Genomic DNA, 15,740 nt, shown 5'->3' with positions numbered 1-15,740 from the left:
AATAAACTAATTGTTACTAACTCTATAACAAAACATTCCCACTTTCTTCAGCTAGCCTCACCCCCTTTCGCTTTCTGTACGCCTGACTGCCCTCAGAGACGCCAGAGGCGCGTGCTAATGCTCACTGCGATGCTGCCCCCTTCTTCAAGCACTCATTAATTGCGACCTTGCGCTCAGCTGCCCACTCTGCAGCACTGTCCATCCGTGCCTGCAACCCTTCTCATTAGAGTCACAGCGTGCCCGACTGCATGCCTGTCCTCCTACAGCTTTGGGCTTCACGGAACATCAAAACGCCATGCCAAACTCTGGCTACCAAGGCCGAGCACATACGTTAAGGGAAGAACTTCTACTTCTAGACGCAATCTTATTACCCACTCGTTAGCCCATTACTCGCTTTTTCCCAGAGATTCTTCCATGGCAATCCATCACTGTCCACTCAGGGGACAAAAACAGATCGTGCTTCCAGACTGCGCGTAGAACTGACCTTGTGAAAAAAAAAAGACTACAGCTAGCTGTCAGAGACACTGCAAGTGTTGCGAAATGCACAAACTACTAGCTCGCTCAATACGGCGCAATTAGCATTCAAGAATATCTCTTCTCACTTCTTCCTAAACAATAATGCCCTGTCATGTAACAGGGTGTCTCTCTCTTATAGGGTTAATCATGGCGGCAATTGAAAGCTGCAGATACCTTTCAACTGTATCGATCTTGTTAAAGCACCGAATAACAGTAAGATCTGTAAATGATGCTTTTGGGACATGTTTTTGGTAAGCTGGCAAAGATTACATCACTTGCTGAAGTTTTCAGTGACTCTCAACGAATGTGCAAAGAATCTATTCTGTTATTTTATTCCCACCCTTTGTCTTTAGAATGGAACTCTGCGGAGTGCTACGTCTCGAACCACCAGCTTCACACGACACCTTCGACTGTGTGAAGGCCGACCTTCGCTGCCAAGGACGGCATCCTCCTATTTTTTTTTTCTCAAGACTGTGTGCATTGTGTCTGTGCCTGTGGGAATGAGTTGCGCGAATGTCATATGAACAAACTTCTTGGACCTCTGGCCACTTAGAAGTGACAGCGGTGAACGTGTGCGAGCTGTCAACGTTGACTCTCTGAACGGAGCAACTGAAACGAACTCCCTTTGGCTTGACCATTACAACAAAGGTAGTAAACCGGCGAGGCTTAGTGAGAGCTACTCTGAAGGCAAACGCAGTGTTTGCGAAGTTGGCTAAATTAGGGGAAACTAGATATGAATTCCACTAAAATCATGTCTTGATTCAAAAAGTGACCAGTGTTACCAGAAAGACCTGTACTAATGCTCAGTGAAATTTGTTCTAGGTAGGGTATTGTTCGTTGTGGGTATAGGCTTTTTCAAAACAGGGTACGTTCTATGCGATTATCATACGCTGGAGTGGAGATCTTGAGCAGAAATTAGAGCCGAGCATCTCAGTGACTTAGTCATGTAACTTGGAGTGCCATTAATCCGAGGGAGTAGCCCAACAAATGTCTAAAACATTTTCTGAGACGTCTACTACACAAAGAGGACACTTTGTTCCTGGCCTTAAAAATCTTTGTTCGTACACTTGTCATGGCAATTTGTCCTAAAAATGTACTGTTCGCTTAGCCTGAATCACACAAGAATGTATTGCCGCAGAGCTGGAAAATTAGCATGTAAAAATTGTTTTACCTTAGGTTATTCATTTGCATTAACCCTTATTCATCAGGTAATACAGGCTCAATCCTAACACTAAGAAAATAACTTATCGCTGAATATATTTATTCCACTCGGCTCACATCACGAAAGGTATGCTCTTGCGCACCTGTACTGGCTACGATAAAATCCTTTTATTCTCTCTTTCCGTACATCAGCCGTGCGAAATGACCAGTTTCCTTGTATAAGCAAAACGCTTTCGCAGCCTTCCTGTGTGGCACACGAGTGCTGTTCGACATGGCGGGCTGCGTACGACACAGCCTAACCTAACGGTCATGCTAGATGATGCTCTGGACATCAAAGAAAACCTGAATACAAGAACAGGGCCCCAGGTGAAGTTCCTATGCAAAACTTTACCTCGTGTTGACAGTACATCACTACGGCTTTCTTCATACAAACCCAAGTAATACGGTATAATACAAACCAATAGTGAAGTAAAAAACATTGCGGCAGTTAACTCATCCTTAGGCTTTAAAGCATTCAAGTTGGCTTGGCAGAAGCTTCGTCATTTCCTGTCAAAGAAACGCCGTGCGACCTTCCAGATGAATGTATGAGACTGTTCACTTCACGGCAGAGCGTGCGCTAAAAATTATTGGAAATAATGGCACCTAATGTGCCACGTCTTTCAAACAAAATGAGCAGCAGCTTCTGAGGTTGCGCGCGGCGTCGCAATCAGGGGTGTAGTATTTCTGGGACTTCACGGTCGAAAGCAAGCAAACGGCCGTCCCATCAATGTTTCGAAATGTCATAAATACCTCTCTGGCGATTTCAATGCAGCATAATTTGTCGTGTGCAATGCAGCATCAATAAACGGCGTTGGAACGAAAAATTCGCTGAGGAGGCATAAGGCCTGCCATACTGTGTGGCGCATGTGTTGGTTGCAATTTTTTTTTCTGGTAACGTGAATTAGACGGAGTTGTTGATGGTGGCTCAGTTGAATGATGATCCGCGCCCGACTTCATAGCACTCAATAACGGTACCTGAAGAGCTGCATTGTGACCTTCCATGTAGGGTGATCCAGGCCTTCCGCGCGGCTGCTTTACTGATCCTATCACCATTAAGCTGGAGACACGACAGCCCCAAACATATGTTACGCGAGGATATCGCGCTCAAAGTAACTGCACAGTCATCTAAGAACGAAAACCCTTTCAATGTAATTCAATGCGGCTGTTTTTGGTGACACAGCGCGAGTACGTGGCATTATCAAAACAGCAGCTTGGACGAATGGTAAGCAGCAGTCTTAATATTTAAAATAGAACCTTTCAACACTTTCAACAGCTTTTCCTACGGCCTGATATTGCCTACCCATGACTTCCTCTTTTGGTATTGTACAAACTTTTGACAAAGCATAGACATGCATATCTCAGCGCTCGCAACGCGCCCTCTACTGGGCATTAGCGGCGACGGTGCTCCTCTAAGTGTTCTCATCCATTTGCTCATGAAAGTACTTTGTTTATTTACACGTTGAAAAAAAAAAAGCTGCAAGAGGTGGTTTTTGTATTCTCTCTTGAATGACCCACATATGCTCGTCTTAAATACATGAAAGGGGTATTACAGAAAGGCCGAAAGAAGAGATTGAGTTCGAACAATGTGTTTTTGAGGACCCGCAAACAATATTACGAAATAAAATTAAGAATGACACGATTAATTTATACCCCGTATCCAAGATAACGTTAGCCAAGCTGTTCAACGAAAATAAATAGTTTAAAAAACATGGTGCCTGATACATTTATAAGGCCTACAGTGTTCCGTCATCAAACTTATGACGACCGAACACCTTAGGTCTTATAATCGTATCATGCACTGTGTTTTTTAAATCTTTTTATCGTTGAACAGCCTGGCTAACATTAGCTGGAACACACTATAGAAGAGATGCAAGCGCGCGAGGAATTATGATAACATCGAGAGGGTACTTAATATGCTTTCTTTGTGAAGATTAAGTGTCCAGCAAATATTGAGGAATAGTAATGGAGACACAGTTGCCGCACAGCAAAACGACACTGTCTTGAATGTACCAACATTCTATGGCGGCAAGAATATGCTATGTTTGCCTCAATTTCAAAAACGTGCCGACTAAGAGCATTTAGAACATTCTCAAAATACGATCTAGCTTCTCGGTGTAATATCTGTCTTCATAGTTCTGTAACACCAATGAAAGCGAAATTCGGTCGAAAGTTAGTTCTCCCATGAAATTGAGGACCTTTGGAAGAACTGTCCTTTCACTTTCTCGTTATTAAACTAAAGGCTTATAAAAACCGATAGCGGCCATTTCTAATCATGTGATTGTTCTAATTTTCAACCCAATTTCTATGTTTGCTCAGTATACCAGTTACGCGTACTAACACGGATACTTATGGCTAATACATGCAGGCAGAGAAAAAAATGCTTCACACCTAATACAGGGTACAAAACAAGCATTTCCGACATCATAAGCCTTATAACCTGCCATTTTGTCTCCACGAAATGAATTAAACGAGTCTGACTGACTGTATTGCAGGTAGCACAACAGTTTATATAACTTACTTTTTTTATGACAGGGGGATGGGCAAGCAAAGTGCCAACAAATATGGCGTAAGCTGCTCTCACGTCAGCTAAACTCACATTACTACTGGGCTTACAATTATTTATAAATATTCATTGCTATTTAATGCCGCAGCTGAGCTCCATGCCTCCACGCTTTGAAGATGTCAAGAAAATTACAATGTGTTTGAAATAAGCTGGAACTGTCCTAGTTGTAGTGCTATGGTGTTCCCTCAATACTTCAGTGACAAGTGTATTGGGTCTGTGCATATTTAGCATCCAGTCCCTGAGAGATCATTCCCTGTGAGTATTAGGTCCAGATTCAGAACGAATAAAGGAATAAACTTTGTTTGGCAGAAACATGTCTCACTGAACTACGTGTGCAAGAATAACAGTCTACACACCGCAAGTCAAGGTCTCCGCCCCTTAGAAAAAGTCACTTTTGTCGCTTTTTTCTTCATTTGTCGTTTCTTGACAGCGCCCTTTCCAGCATCAGAAAAAAGTAATGTTCCTTTAGAGCTGCCTCATGACCCGCTGCACAGTTGCTTGGTTTTAAAAAACGTTATGTGCAGTGAGACAAGGGTGATAAAAAAAATCACCACCCTAGCACTTCGTACACATGGTAAACAAGAGAGGCTGAAACGTGCGGCCCGGTTATTTATACATCGGGTTTATCCCCATGGTTCAGTAAATGACGGCTCGATAGGTTGCCGGGTCCTCAGTGCGCAGTTGCTGCTTGCGCTCGGCTGCACGAGCCTGTTCTTGAGCCCGGGCTGCAGCATCGACACGGCGTAGACAAGCTCGTTACCGGTTCTGTTCGCGGCGTTGCTGATAGAAAGCTGCCTGCTCCTCCGTATTACGTATGACGCGTGGCCTACCCATTTCGGAACCGGACAGAAACTGCTGCGTGCGCGCTCGGCTGCGACGGAGAGTAACGACGTCACTACCGGCGCAGCTAGTGCAACACCACCTAGATAGCCCAAGGCCTTTGCATTTCCATCCATGACGTGATGTTACCGGGTCCGATTGCCATAGAATCTAATGCGGATGCTCCCGAGTAGGCAACAGTGATTTTGACGTCACCGCTTTCATCACGCCAGCCTTGTCAATAGAAATTTCGGGCCAGGTAGCGTGACGTCATAGATCGGAGTAAACAGGCCCTGTGTTATCTGGGTGGTGTTTGCTAATCGCACGCCTCTCTTTCTCTCTTCTTATTTCGCGCATGCGCATGGACCTGCGCCGGAGGAGTTTTCGGCGTACAGGCGGCCGACAGATGGACGGACGGATGAATCGGCTAGCCATATGCAGATTCGCTGTAAAAATTTCAAATTTCAATTTCCTCTTATACTTGTGCCCACTAGCTATAAGTGCAAGCGGTCATATGAGAGTTTACACACACGGCTCTTATATTACCGTAGAAACTTAGCAATCGTATCACTAACTACATTTTATGATAAGTGTTGCGTGTTCAGTTGAGAAACTTAACGCCAACAAAAAAAAACTTTTTCCGCTACTAACCACTATTTCAGTCCTCTTCAAAAAATAAAATGTACCTTGCAATCTTCGAAGTCGAGGTAACATGGTACAACAATGAACTCGTGGCACAAGTGGAACTTCAACAAAACTCCTGCAAGCGCCTGGCTCGATATTTGCAAGGATTAGAAGCCTCGCTGAGAGCAAAGTGATTTCAGTATGTGCTAGCACTGCGTGTGAACTCTGCCATGAACAGCATAAAAATTCTGGTTCACAAGCAGCTCAACGCCCTTGTCTGTGATGCAATCGATATAATCGCTTTGACAAGACCAAGATATTCCCATAAATATTGCTTGCTTAATTGGTTGCACAACGCGTGCCTTTGCACTCAGACGTCTAAAAACAGACAAAACTGAGCAAGTTCGTACCACGAGAAGGTTATACGTTGATTTCGGTCAAAGACTCTCGTAACATTTGCCCTTGCCTATCATCAGCAATTTTCAGTAGCATAAATTTAATCGGAAAGATACGCATTCAACTCACAAGCGAAACTTCAAAAGTTTGATGAGAACAGCAAATGATCGTTGTTTCGCTCACACGTTCACGCTAACCATGCATGAAGCAGTGACAGTTTCATTTGTAATGCAGTACAGACAACGTCACATGAACGTCGAAATGAGAGATCGTAATAACAAAGCCGTACAGAAGAAGAAAGCTCCAGATTTGTCGTAACACCTTTGTGGATCAAGTGAGCGTAACAGGAAAGACACTTCTCCGACAAAAAAAAAATCTGCAAGTGAACAGGAGGTGCGCAGCAAAGTCGCCGATGGAACCAATTCATTACGGAACCACGACAGCACCATCCAAGGTAAGTTCAGCGCAAGACCGGGCCCAACTGCTCAAGTGGAGAAAGGTTTGTCTCTGAGTTGAAACGAGGTCAAAAAAAGTTTCCACATGCCTAAGCAGAGATCATAAATGGAACGCTTAAAACCAGGTTTGGTTTTAAATGACACGGCAGCAAATCAGTGGCAGCAAATGACATGGCAGGTGATATGGCAGGGGTGGCCAAATTTATGCCAGCCCAATGTGCAGCTCGAAGGTGCTGACCAGAGAAAGAAAACTGTCTGTGGCTGGGATTTAAACTTTTCTAATGCGAATTAAGCGTTTCTAACGGCCAGCCATTGCCTTCCCGATCAAGTGGGAAAAGTAGGAGCGTTTTGTGCAGCCTAGAACAGGCTACTTAACCACTTAATGCATGTTTCCTAGATGGCTAGAGTTTGGCGTTGCAACCATTGAAACACGGCACACGACAATGAAAAGACCGATATCTTTGTGTGCAGCTAGATTTTCATGTGTAGAGTAAACCAGAAACACCTCTAAGGAGGAATATCAGTGAATGAGCAGTCTTAAAACATGGCAATATAGCATCAACACATCTGAGCGACAAAAGCTTTCTCGGGTGATTTTGTAAATGCATTTATCAAAGGAACCGCAGGTTTCTCACGGCCATCGCCAGTACGTTTCATTGACTTTCAGTTGAGCCTTTATTTTGTATTTCTTTATTTTCTAGACAACATGCAAAATGCGTATCAGTTTGCTGTCAATGTAAAACGTTAGTGAACTTGGGACTTATTCATTATAAGAATTAGGGCCAATTGCTACCAACTAGCTGCGTTAGCTGTGACGTCCGCAGAATGGCGGTTGATTAGTGAAAGGGAAGTATCACATGCGCCTTTACCATTGTGGATAATATTGTTATTTGCATAATGTTCGTAGTCACACTTTAAAAGAAATGCTTACTTTCTATAACTTGTCATTTAAATTGCTATTGGTGACTAGTTTTTTATACCTACGCCCACAATGCACTTTTATTCAGAATCCATTCATTTACAGTACGCCTCTGTGTTTCGGCTCTGTGCTAATCTGTCTTTGATGTGTAACAAAAAAGCTCAATCAACCTCCAAAACTTAGGCAAGTCATTAAACGTCAATGAAGCGCGTATCGCAGCCGTCAAACAACGTCAAGAAAACAATAGAATTTGCGCGTGCAGTTCATTAATCAGCGGCACTGTGTGAGCCGAAGGTCGGACAGATCGCGCGTGCTTAGACGTTAATTGCAGTACAGTGTTCACCCTCTATGATCGCCTCGACAATCTCGCGAGAGCACTCTAAAAGCCGCAGCCATTCAATACTCGCTTCAAGTGAACCCCCAAAACTCGCTCAAGCAAGCGACGAACGCCACATCAACTACGCTATCTCAAATGTCCCCTGAAGTAAGGATTCAAACTATGATAGAATATCCTTGGCAAACATGATTCAATAAGGAGAAAGGATCGCGTAACACAAGCCGCAAGCGCTGACCTCGAGACCTGAACGCCCAGTTCGTCAACCTTGGGCGTGTAAACAGTGAAAAACAAGATAAGCTTCCACGCCTTTGTAGGGCTTTTACTGACTCCATCGTAGCAGCTATATAGAAAGAACCTTGGCGGTGTGAGGAGCTGCGCCTCCTTCTAGCACTCAGATCTTTGAATGGAGCATTAATATGTCATATGTGGCGTCGCTTGCAGCCACCTATTCTTCGACAAGCAGACTATAATAATCTGACCAAACTGTGGAATTGGGCTAAAGTTATAACTATATGAACATCAGAAATGAACAAAAATTACCCGTGCAAAAGATTTCTCAGTGGCCGCCGCAGCCTCAACTAGCAAATATTTTGCTAGCTGTCCTGACCAGCAAAAGCATGGGCCCCTCGGAACAATTTCAAAAGGCGCCCGTGTGCAACAAGCGTTACAAGTTCTGCCTCCAACAAATCAAATGAGGTCAAAGCTATCGAACATCAAAAGGGGGTTAAGGGCACAGACAGAAATCCTGTCCGAAGTGACGTGACAAGAAATCTCTGCTCCAGAAACTTGGCATTTTGATGCATAATTAAACAAACATTGACAGGCAGTCGTAACTATATTACGTTCTCCAAGCAATTAAAAACACAACAGTCAACATTTCTTTATAGTAAGTCCTTCTGTACTATCGGCGTCAAACATTTACGGGATGCCTCATCTGCGAAAAAGCAGAATCGCTAATTCACCTGGGACCAGATCTAAAATGGGAGCCGTGCTCTGCAACCGCATGCGTGACCAATAGCGCGCCGTTCATTTAGAGGTTGCACGTCTGAGCTTCACCAAGAACTTAACTTTTCCTCGCTATGCTCATCCCGCACTCCTGCCACACCACGCACCACTGTGAAGCACGTCGTAGCAGAACGTTTCAAATTGACTGTCTCGCGTACTCTAAAGCAAGACGCAATATTACCACATAGTTGGTTTTTTTTTTCGTCATCGTCATCGAATTGTGGCCGCCAAGACTAACAATTCAGCCCACGGCATCGTTCGCATAGACAGAACGTTAGATTTTACGAAGTTGTCATAAAAGTCGACTTCACCCGAAAAAAGCCCAGAACAGTTGCGAAACAGGGTGCCATCACCCCCTCCCCCGAATGAGTTGTCAACCCACGTTCGGTCGTGTCAACAATACGTTCGGTCGTGTCAACAATACGTTCGGTCTTTAATTTGCACGTAAGAATGTCAATTAAAGGCGACAGAGCGCAAGTGATTCAACACTCCCTTATGCAAGGGGTCAAATAACTGGCAATCCAGTGACGCAACTACATCCGGGCGCTAAAGGATAGTTTCGCAACTGCTAGTATGCAGGCTCGCACTTCGGCGTGAGATTATCTACGAGGCGGTAGTTACTAGAGTTCACGCTACCGCCAATCCGGGGCTCTAATTAGAGGAGCAACATTTTATTTCAGTCATCATTATCCTAAGTTGCGGGTCGTCGAGGAGACGTCAGGTCCTCCTGGTTACCTAAAGCGAGGCGGCGGGTACAGTACGCAGCGAATGTTGCAGGCGCCTTCTCATTGCCACAATTCTAATGACGCGTTCTCTGTCCCCGGCTATAGGTTGGGAAATGCTAGACCGACACCTTAACCATACTGTAACGTTGTCGCTCCTTCGCGAATAAGACTGTGGTGAGAGAGAGCGACGTTATTCTAATAATGTGATTATCTCGTGCCTAACCACGCTTCGTAAGATGGAACTCAGCGCAGTCGTGACCATGGTTTCAGTCTAAACAAATATGTGTCGCAGAAATACAGTAGGCTTGAAGCACTGCACGCAGCAAATATTGGAGGAAAGGAGAGAGAGAAAGAAACGCCCGCAACAATTTGAAAAAAAAAATATGGGATTTAACGTGCCAAAACCACTTTCTGATTATGAGGCACGCCGTAGTGGAGGAGTCCGGAAATTTTGACCACCTGGGGTTCTTTAACGTGCACCTAAATCTAAGTACACGGGCGTTTTCGCATTTCGCCCCCATCGAAATGCGGCCGCCGTGGCCGGGATCCGATCCCGCGACCTCGTGCTCAGCAGCCCAACACCATAGCTACTGAGCAACCACGGCGAGTCGCAACAATTTGAATCGCACAGCCAAAACCCACATATGCAATAAACATTTTTATACCAAATCTGACGCCGAACTCTGTGCCGAAGCCATGTTCCATCTTCTTTTATGTACGGCGCACGAGAAACAGGATCAATCCAGACCTTCCTACTGAATGCCCACATTGCGGCCACGAATACAACAACTTCGAACACATGCTCTGCCTGTGCCCTGTCAACGCGGGCACAAACTTTCCTGACCAGTCCTCCTGGGACTCAGCGCTCAGAAACACAGAGCTCATCGCTCAGCTCAAGGCTGTCCAGAGGGCCTGGGCCGTCGCCGAAGGACTGTCTACCGACCCCGACCTGGGTGGAGCCGCCGGATTGATTTAATTCTTTCTCCTGAGGACCTAAATAAACTTCGCACTCACTCACACGAACGAAAAACGGAACACACACACACACACACACACACACACACACACACACACACACACACTGCTATTTGAAGCAGAAAAACAAAGGACGCGAACGAGAAATGACATCGTGAAGAGTTATCTACAAATTAATATCGTTCAGCAGAGCAGACGCCACGCGGTAAAGTGGTCCGAAAAACAAATGACTATGGCCTGTATGGTATGGCCTGTCTGGAATGGCCTCTCCCGGAATGGCCCAGTCTGTAAGCGTACAAGTAAGCTGCGTTTGAATTCAAACAATGCAGCCCTCAAAGCATCAGAGGTATAAAAAATGTGTGGCAACGCGACACCGGGAAACAGCATGATCACGTTCTTCTGGCGAGCAAACCAGTTTCTTTCAATGAGGATTAATTGGAGTCATTCTACGTGTAAGCAACCTGTTTCGCACGCAGTCCGCATCAAGAAATGATCATCATGTAACCGCGAGTCCGATAAAACGACATATAAAAATTCGAAGAAACGGGGGCGCCGAAACCGACATCGAACCCGGGGCCTTCCTTTCTGGAAATTGACGATGCAACCGCCTGCGCAAGTAGTTTTCTTTCATTTTTTTTTTCAACTTCATGGTATTCAATACGAAGAGAAACTCTATATCACGCATGCGCCGTTAGACACATGCTGCTTTTCAACAGCAATGACTTACGCGGCAACACGCTAGTCTAGCCCCAGTGCGCGAAACAGCCTTAAAGTAGCAAAGCGCTGATGGACGGGAAGTGAATAAGTGAAGTGTGCCCAGTTTAGGCTGTTATTCGGGAAAGTAATGCCCTTCCTAACAATACACCATCCCTTGGCACGGTGCGCCAAGGGATCGTATAACAAATGGATTTCTTTCGCTCAGTTCTACAACTTTTTTATCATGCACCGCTCACGCGCGGTCAATCCCGATGACAACGTAGGCGAGCGCCGCTCGAAGCACTAAGGAAGCGCGATAAGGAATTGCGACGGAATGCAATCACTGCATCATCCTGGCCCAGCCCTCTGCAGTGCGCTCTTCCACCTTTTCTGAGCAATTGAAACACACTCCTTCCTATTCTTTGTGCTGTGTGTAACCGCTAAGTATACGTATCGCCGTAAAAGACAAGGCATCCAGAAAGAGAAAAAAAAAGCTCGCATGCCATCTAAGCGTTCCAAGTTATTTGCAGCTGGAAAATTGAAATGTTCCGAGAGCTCGCGTTTTGACGTTGCGGAAAGGCAGAGGTGACCCACAGCTTGGCTGTTGCTAGAGATTGGTGAACATTGAATATTCATATGGAATTACGAGCACCCACTTTGTAACGCGGTTGTGCCGGAAAGCTCTTCTTTACCGTTCTCACGCGCTCATAAGGTATAACCTCACCTGTACGTTTCTCCATAAAGTTTGAATCTGCAAGTCGCAAATTTACAGCAGCCTCAGGTGGTTCAGCATCCCCGTCTATCATACTCCGTGCGCTGGACTTCGGCAATGCTGGCTACAGCCACTTATACAACTGGCGTCACCGCGTCATGCAACGTCTGGCTGGGTCGCCCCAATCACACCTTCAAGAACGCTTCCCGCTGGAATTCCCTGCGCATTCTTCTCAGCCGTCTGCGACGACTGAGAGTCGCAGTTGCGTCGGTTCCGAGCGTCAAAGAAGCACCGGAAAAATCAGAGAGGCAATGGGCCGTTGCCGAAGTGCGAAATTCAGCCTCAAATCGTAGCAGGTGCGCGAACGCAAGAAGAGGTCGTGACACGGAGGTGAGAAGACCCCGCCCAATTAAGAACAAAATTGTGGACATATTCTTGACGTATCGCTTTGCGTGGGGAGTGATTGGTTAAGCAGTTAACAGCGCGCCTGTCGCCCCAGCCAGACGTCACGCTGAGCATGGCGTCACACTAGAATGAAAGTGTCGCTGAAAGCGACCGACAGAGGATACGAGCCCTACACGTCTTCATCGCCCAAGATGATTATGAACAACGAACGAAACGTCGGGGACATAATATCCGATTAAATAAGCGTCTCTGTTGACCTCATTTCGGTGGCAAATCAAAGCGCGCGTGTAATCAATATGAAAATTTGCGCTGAATACAAATGATCTCGGGTGGAATAAACTGCAATTCCAACAAAAGCAACTGGTTACAGCGTTGTTGCGCAAAGTGCGCCTGGAACTTGCGAAAAAAAATCAAGATTTCTCGGCAAACGCACACGATTCAGCGACAACGTGCAGCCTAGGTTGTAGTACCCCTGCTTCTCCTGGCTCCACAGTGACGTAATGCATCTAATTAGTGGTTTAGGAAAACGCGGTGCCTTGGAACACCCTTTGAGCCCAATCGACTCTGTGGCAAGTACCGACTCGGCGCTGTCTTCAACGCCACGTCCCACAGCCCGCTAAACCGAGGCTTTAAGCGGAGCCATTCACACAATTAACGCTAGCCAAGAGAACAATGGATGTCAGCGCGGTCGCGTTACCCGGAATGCTGCCTATTGTGCATCGAAGCTTTGCCATTCACTGCATTCCATACCACGCACATCTCAATCTGGAGAAGGCGTTGCGAAATAATTGCACCACAAGAACGTTGACCTCGAGACTTTGTTGCCTAGTTGACTAACCAACGGTGTTTTTTTTTTTCATCTGATAGTAAATGCGGGAGCAAACTTCGCCGCCTACATGCCAAGCCTATCATCATTGGACTCGAAGCTGCCGTGCAGTACCCTGTGAAGCTATAGCATGTCACCAGTTAACCGAGAGTGGATTCACGACACTTTTTGAACTTGGAGAACACGTCGACAAGCCAGCGCTTTGAGCATTGCAACAGTGGCTATTCATGCTGACTGGCTTGCCGGCGTCGCGAGTATTCACGAACCACACTTCCGCGTGATTAGGCTTGTCAACACGACGACGAATAAATAAAGTGAGCTGTAACTTTTGTAGTAGTGCACGGATCTCAATAAAACTGGGTATATTAGGTGCTCTATCACGATTATTGAGTCGTGGTTGAAACAAACGCCCGGAATTGCTGGAAGTAGAGTACCCATATTGCAGTGCACAACAACTAAATGTATCGTTTAATAACAACAAAACCCGTCCAACCGGCGATTTTTTCTGAAATCGCTACAACGCCATGAGAGTCGACTTGGAAAGCCAGTGTAGTATGACACGTCGAATACACTTCAGAACGACTACATACAGGACAGTTGCGAAACGGAGCGGTGACAAGACGCACGATTCTACTGCACCATTAAGTGGAAGGCGCAAACCGCGCTTGCCGCGAATCTCCACACGTGTCAATTAACGAGAGTTCAGCGCACTATGCCAGAGCATCTCGTTATGTAAGGCGCGCGGGAGAGCGAACAATGTCGAAACTTGTCACGTGGGCGCCAAGTCGCTAAGTGCTAGCTCCTCGCTAGGGCGTGGCGCGGACTCGGGATTGCGAGCAAGTTCGCGTGGGCCCCGTTCTTGACAGGAGCATGATCACTTTAGAGGCGTTGTGCGAGGCAGACGCAAGAATGCCAGAGCCAGTATCTCAATTAGAGATGCCTCGCGCTGTCGATTTTTCCCATTTAGGTGTCAAGTTTGTAAAGTCAGTGTTGGGTGCGGTCTTTGTAGTCAAGTGCATTCCCCCCTCATAGGCAGGAAAAAAATTATGGACGAAATAAAAGCCGAAACACCGACCTTTTCTGCCGCACGTGTGCTTTGCCGACTATGGTGCAGTTAAGAAGCGGCTCTCCGGTAGTCTTGGCAAGAGAACGAAACACAAAAGAGTCTTCGCGGTTCTGTCACGCTCAGTATGAGCCACAACGCTCCAGTTCATGAAAAAGCGCGCTCCCAGGCTGGACACTAGCGTCGATCTAAACGGAGAGCATCCTGCTGTTCCTGTTTCAAAAATCACCCCTCCATGTCTGCTTTCGCCCTCTCCCCCAATCCGGGTGAAATATTGGTCTCACAAAAACGATAAGCACGGACGGTGGCCACCTTTAAGGCGCGGATACGGACCGGCGTTTCCAGGGTGCCATGTAGCAGACGGCAAAGTCGGAGGCAGCACGCCGGTGACGACAGGGTCGCCGAAAATTTGGCCCCTGTACATTTCAGCGCGTTGAACGTGGCCCGCCGCAGTGTAGCGATGAGCTGTTGCCCTAGCGCATGCGCACACGGGCGTGGCTAGCGAACCCTTTTTCGTTTGTCAGAGGCCCGCAAACTCAGCTCCATCTCTCCTTTGCACCCGAACTGAAAGCCGGCCAGCCAAGCTTGCGCGCGATGCACTCTGGTCTAGCGGCTCTGGCGCGAGATAAGAAATGTTCCACTCCCACGCTGGCCGCGCCAAAGCGCGCCGAATTCCGCCAGTCACGCTGGCTGCGTGGTGACGCTAGTGGCTTCCGTAACGCGAGAGCGTCCGCTTTGCGCCGACGTAGCGTAACTGTGTCGTGCGTGGTGCGCGCCCGCGTTACACCGGTCTATATCCGCGGCTTTAATGTGAGCTATACGCCATTCACCGTTCTAAGCGTTCCAACCAGTCAAACATTGAAGACAAAAGACAGCAACTGCTCAGCAACGCTTTTTTTTTTACACGTGGCGATCACACGCAGAAAGAGACAAAGGGAAAAGGCGGTAATGCAGAAACCTGTGTGAAGAACGACGCATCGAGGGTTGATAAATCAAGCCTAAGTTGTCAAGCGTCGGCAATCTTAATTTCCCGAATTATGAACTATACGCAGCTCGCACAAAAAATACCATCTGTCTCTTCAGAATATTTTCGTTAGATATCATTTACATACAGAGAGAGGCTGAAAGCAGGCGTGAAGGGGCGATGTTCCTAACAACGAAACCAGAACCCACTCCCTTTATATCGTAAACGCGGCTCCAATCGGCGCCGCTATCCAACTTGCGAGCACAGAGGTTTTAAAAAAAGTTTTAAGCCTCCTTGCCTGTGAAAGTGCTTGGTCGCGCGCTCGTGCGTGGCAAATCACAGTCAAAGCAAATGAACAAATAAAATTGCTCCCCTGCTCACTGTCGATCTGTAGCAGGGAAGTTCATTCTTATTTATTTTTTCTGATCTTCGCTAGCTTAAAGTCTTCGTTTCATATCGGGACCTTACGCTCGCTAAATTCACAGCCCCATTTCGCGATAGGCCGTACAGTTGATTTTCTCTATTTTACTTTGACAACAC

At 46.4% G+C, this 15,740-nt stretch overlaps 1 protein-coding gene and 1 long non-coding RNA gene across 2 annotated transcripts in view; one reads left to right on the top strand and one right to left on the bottom strand.

Moving 5' to 3' along the window:
* The window catches only part of LOC126539488 (pyrokinin-1 receptor-like), a 206,992-nt gene extending 202,401 nt beyond the window's left edge, over positions 1-4,591 (top strand). The window contains exon 4 of the mRNA XM_055075423.2: positions 870-4,591. Coding sequence (XP_054931398.1) covers positions 870-934 — 65 coding nt within the window. The 3' untranslated portion in view covers positions 935-4,591. The remainder of the gene's footprint in view (positions 1-869) is intronic.
* LOC129386937 (uncharacterized) overlaps positions 1-15,132 on the bottom strand; it is a 428,157-nt gene extending 413,025 nt beyond the window's left edge. The window contains exon 1 of the long non-coding RNA XR_008614266.1: positions 14,249-15,132. This is a non-coding gene — a long non-coding RNA (uncharacterized lncRNA). The remainder of the gene's footprint in view (positions 1-14,248) is intronic.
* Positions 15,133-15,740: the final 608 nt, after the last annotated feature.

The sequence above is a fragment of the Dermacentor andersoni genome, chromosome 11 (genome assembly GCF_023375885.2).
Source record: "Dermacentor andersoni chromosome 11, qqDerAnde1_hic_scaffold, whole genome shotgun sequence".
Classification (NCBI taxonomy): domain Eukaryota; kingdom Metazoa; phylum Arthropoda; class Arachnida; order Ixodida; family Ixodidae; genus Dermacentor; species Dermacentor andersoni.
This window is presented reverse-complemented; position numbering and strand designations above follow the sequence as displayed.